This window comes from Pygoscelis adeliae, unplaced genomic scaffold (assembly GCF_000699105.1).
Source record: "Pygoscelis adeliae isolate BGI_AS28 unplaced genomic scaffold, ASM69910v1 Scaffold223, whole genome shotgun sequence".
Lineage (NCBI taxonomy): Eukaryota > Metazoa > Chordata > Aves > Sphenisciformes > Spheniscidae > Pygoscelis > Pygoscelis adeliae.
In genome coordinates this window covers 136,202-140,445 of record NW_008824543.1, presented here as the reverse complement: position 1 = coordinate 140,445, position 4,244 = coordinate 136,202, and the positions used below count along the sequence as shown (strand labels likewise).

The 4,244-nt window shown below is 39.3% G+C and overlaps 1 protein-coding gene across 1 annotated transcript in view; it reads right to left on the bottom strand.

The window, feature by feature from the left end:
* The window catches only part of LOC103914987 (inactive N-acetylated-alpha-linked acidic dipeptidase-like protein 2), a 149,483-nt gene that overhangs the window by 16,176 nt on the left and 129,063 nt on the right, over window positions 1–4,244 (bottom strand). Inside the window, exon 10 of the mRNA XM_009321731.1 lies at window positions 1,492–1,690. Coding sequence (XP_009320006.1) covers window positions 1,492–1,690 — 199 coding nt within the window. The remainder of the gene's footprint in view (window positions 1–1,491; window positions 1,691–4,244) is intronic.

Below are 4,244 nucleotides of genomic sequence, written 5' to 3'. Positions count from 1 at the left end.
GCCCCTCCCCAAATATCATTGTTATATTTTCTTTATTATAGCTGTAGGGATTTTATTCACTGTCACTCTTGAGTTCACCACAACTACCTTTCTTTTTTTTTTTTCTTTTGGTTTTGTTAAAAGATGACTGCATTTGTTTTATGCCATTCCTAATGCTTGGAATAATCTCTTCCTCCTGATGCTGTAGCTTTCTGCTTTTCTTCCAAAGTCTACCTCTAACATCTCTCTATTTTGTGCCCACTTAAAACAATCACTTGCACAAGACATTTGACAAATTTTCCCATCAACTGCAACAAAGTACCGTTTTATTACTTTAGTTAGTTCTGGTTGCAAGTATATTTATATTCCTAAATAACATAGATGCCTCATTCACTTCTGTGTCCTGGCCCCTGTCTGTCTCCTGTGTATGTATGTCAGTTCACTTCCGACCTCTCTCCTTTCAGTATGCCAACCAGTTTCCCCTGAAGTAAAATCTGGGTATGGCTTTAGGGACAGTTTTACTTGGGGAAGTCCCTAATGGGCAGTATGGATGAGCCATTGGCTATCTTCAGCTGCAGAGTCCTTCAAAATAATCCCAATAGGCCTGGTGAAGTCAAACAACCCACATATGCCCTCACTCTATAGCCCAGGGCATTCAAATCATATACTTGGGGTCAAGCTATAAACACTACATTGATGGGCTGCAATACAGTGCTTCAGACAGTTTGTGCTGAAGCACATGCACACACTTTATTACTTCTCCTAAATAGCCAGAGGGCCAGGCATTACTCAGGGCAGGCTTGGCCAATTCTTGCTTTTCAAACTTTTTTTAAGCTACTGATTGCCATAAGGTTTTTTTGGCAGAGGAATCTATGGTGAAAGTTATAGACCTGTAGGCTTCTTTCTTAGAGAGTGAAAGATGGAGTGATTATGACATCTTAAAATCAACCTGGGTTGTGCAGCTGAATACGTATTGGAGAATAATTCTAAGTAGAGACAAGATGTTATGAATGGTGACTGACTAAGGCCCCCTCTTTCACTCCACTGTACTGCCTTTAACTGGTTGAAATGCATCCAAGAACAATGCTATATAATTAAATACGTTAAATAATGCTACACAGTATCTTGTATAATTCTGAATCTTCAATGAACTGTAAAAAGTTTTAAATAAAATATAGGTGGAGCTTGTCAAGCAGTATTAGACTTCAAAATATTTTCTTCTGAAAACTTACTGCACTGTCTAACACAAGTATCTGTCATGCTGCCTGAGTTGCCATCACACCATACATCTTGTTAGCAGTGATGTCATGACAGAAATGCTAGTGTTGCATTCTAATGACCTCTTGTATTGTAATGAATTAAAGTCTTCTGCAGAAAGGATGAGATGAGAAAAACCAGCTTTAATCTTGGATACTCACTGAGATTTTTTTTAAAAAAGCATGACAGTTTTGAAAAGCAAGCAACGTGAGATTACCATTTTAGCTCAAATGAAGAACATATTGAACACCATACCTGTAAAGTCCTGGAGGAGCTCGATGAACCAGGAAGCTTTTCTCCAAGCTTTGTAGCACATCATTGAGCATCCTGACTCTGATAGGAGCTCGCTCCTTGGGGTCATTAGCTGGGCGCATTTCATCTGATTGGAACAATTCTGCGGCGTCCCTCAGACGTGATGCCACTGCAAGCAACTGAGGAATGTCTACTTTATCACCTAGGAACAGTAAGAGAAAGGCAGTTGCCAGTGATTCAGAGAACATCACTTATGACTCTTGCTTAGAAGTCAAAATGAAGAGTCCAATTAAAACCTGAGCCTCTTTTCCCTTGTGAGAATTATGTAATGGATCAAGGAAAGCCATAGGTCATTGCGCATAAGCTCTGATCTATTTTACAAAGAAGATCAATTTGGGCTGTGATCTTTTAAAACCTAATAAGCTATGAGGAATGATTTTGGGGTACAGCTTGAAATCTACCATTGGAAAAACAAGCATGCAGGAAGCAATGGTCATAAATCAGTAACTGTAACATGTCCTTCTGAGACAGAGTTTATTCAACGTCATTTGATGCTACTGCTCTCAAGTTTGAAAGCTTATGCTTAGATTCCATAATGACTGCTGTATAGAAAATCGTAATACGCAGAATTTAATTGAATTTTGTTCAACATTTTAGAATCCTAGAGGTTAACAACAGTTGTAGAGGAGATGTGAAATTGTTCCTCTTAATCACTTAAATCTAAGTTGGCCAATGAGCCAACTAACACTTTAACTAATATCCAAATGTATATTCTAATCCAGTCGATATTTTCAAAACTTTTTAAACTTGGAGTGTTAACTGTTACATTGTTTGCAATTCTACACAGACACCAAAAAAATAAAAGCCCACAGCACTTTGGAGCACACCATGATTTCGATATTTCCCTGTTAATAGTCCAGAAAGAAGAATATGATATATGAATTGGAGCATTGTGAATGTGCAGTCTATCCCCACCTGCAGTGCAGGTGAAGAGCATGCCCTCCTTTCCCAGTGCACGCATAAACTTCGTTAATTTTTACAAGCACATGGAGAGAGAAAGCAGAGTGTGAACCTGATATAAAGTCAAAAGCAACATCAGTCAGCAAAAACATATCCAGTGTGCAGAAATGATCTTTAAGGCCAAGATTCACTTTGCCTATTAAGGACAAGGAAATCAACTATCCTTAGATCTTTTAAATGATGATTTAATCAAAACAAACCATTCAGCTTCAGAAGCTGTCTCACCTTTAGTTGAATGTACAAACCTCAGTGTTCAGTATCTTAGTGCCTGAAATGACTAACCCAACAAGGTGGTTCAAGACACAAGTTAAATGAATACTAATGTCCCTTGTCTAAGAGATATATGGAGACATCAGAAATAGTAAATTGAGAACATCAACCCATTTCTCAAACTATTTATGGATGGAGTCTGAAAGGTGAGCATATAATAGGAATGGAAAAGCAAATAGGTACAACTAAGAAATTCAAGGACATGCCTGAATATGACATATTCTCCCTCTCATACGGAAAAAGAGATTTGCTATTGGATACATTTCAGCAAAAGGAAAGGAGTTCATAGATGCCCATGCACTCCTGTCATTCAGCTGACTAATGCATTCCAATCTAGCAAAACATGAAATGATCCAAAATACATGGAGAGACAGATGCTGGTGTGAGAGAAACTGTCAGCTTTCCTGAATTATCAAGATGAATTTCAACAATGAACAGAAGCTCCCTGTGGGAACAGGAGTGAGAGAAGATGGTTTATGTCTGCCTTGGGACAAGGTAGCTTTGTCAATGGCTTTTGCTTTAATTAGAATGGATAACAGGCACTGTAGTACCTTGATGTAAAGGGTTGGTATCTTTCTGATTGAGTCTGGAGTAATTTAAAGTCTGATTGAGTTAGGTTGATGCCTCAGAAAAATATTCTCCAAGCACATAAACTTGGTACATTTGGGATATTTTGCAAAATGTCTTCAATTTTCAAATCTCAGGCAAACATCCTGTGCACCTGAAGAACTTGCGATTTCCGTGCGTATAATCCAGGCACTGTGGATACCTTACCCTGGGACTTGTGTCAGTATGGAAAGGTTTAAATTCACCCTGTTAGAAAGAATCCTTCGGTTTCAGCAAAGCATTTCATATTACAAGTAACATACAACATTTATAATTTTTATTCTGAATATTATATAAACAATTGTCAGCTGTGTCTTTTCAATAGAGAAGGTGAGATAAAGAGAAAATACATCATTCTATATTTGGAAATGAAGCCAACCAGACCACCCTTTTAAACATAAAAATCCTGTGAATGCTCTCACTCCTTCACAGCATGCATTTTGCCCCTAAACCAACGACATTTTACTTTACAGTCATGAGTAAAAAGCACTGTTTACCTCACACTCAAAACCAGCACTCATTATAAAACAAACACCCAGGCCCTTTTTTAATACTTCAGTACAAAACCTGCAAGTGTCTATGACTAGTGCTACCACAGAGAACTAAGAGACTTCAGAGGAACAAGTCAACGACCTGCTACGCCACCTGGATGCTCACAAGCCTATGGGGCCAGATGGGATCCACCCGAGGGTGCTGAAGGACCTGGCGGAGGAGCTAGCCAAGCCACTCTCCATCATCTATCAGCAGTCCTGGTTAACAGGGGAGGTCCCAGACGACTGGAGGCTGGCCAACGTGACGCCCATCTACAAGAAGGGCCGGAAGGAGGATCCGGGGAACTACAGGCCTGTCAGCCTGACCTC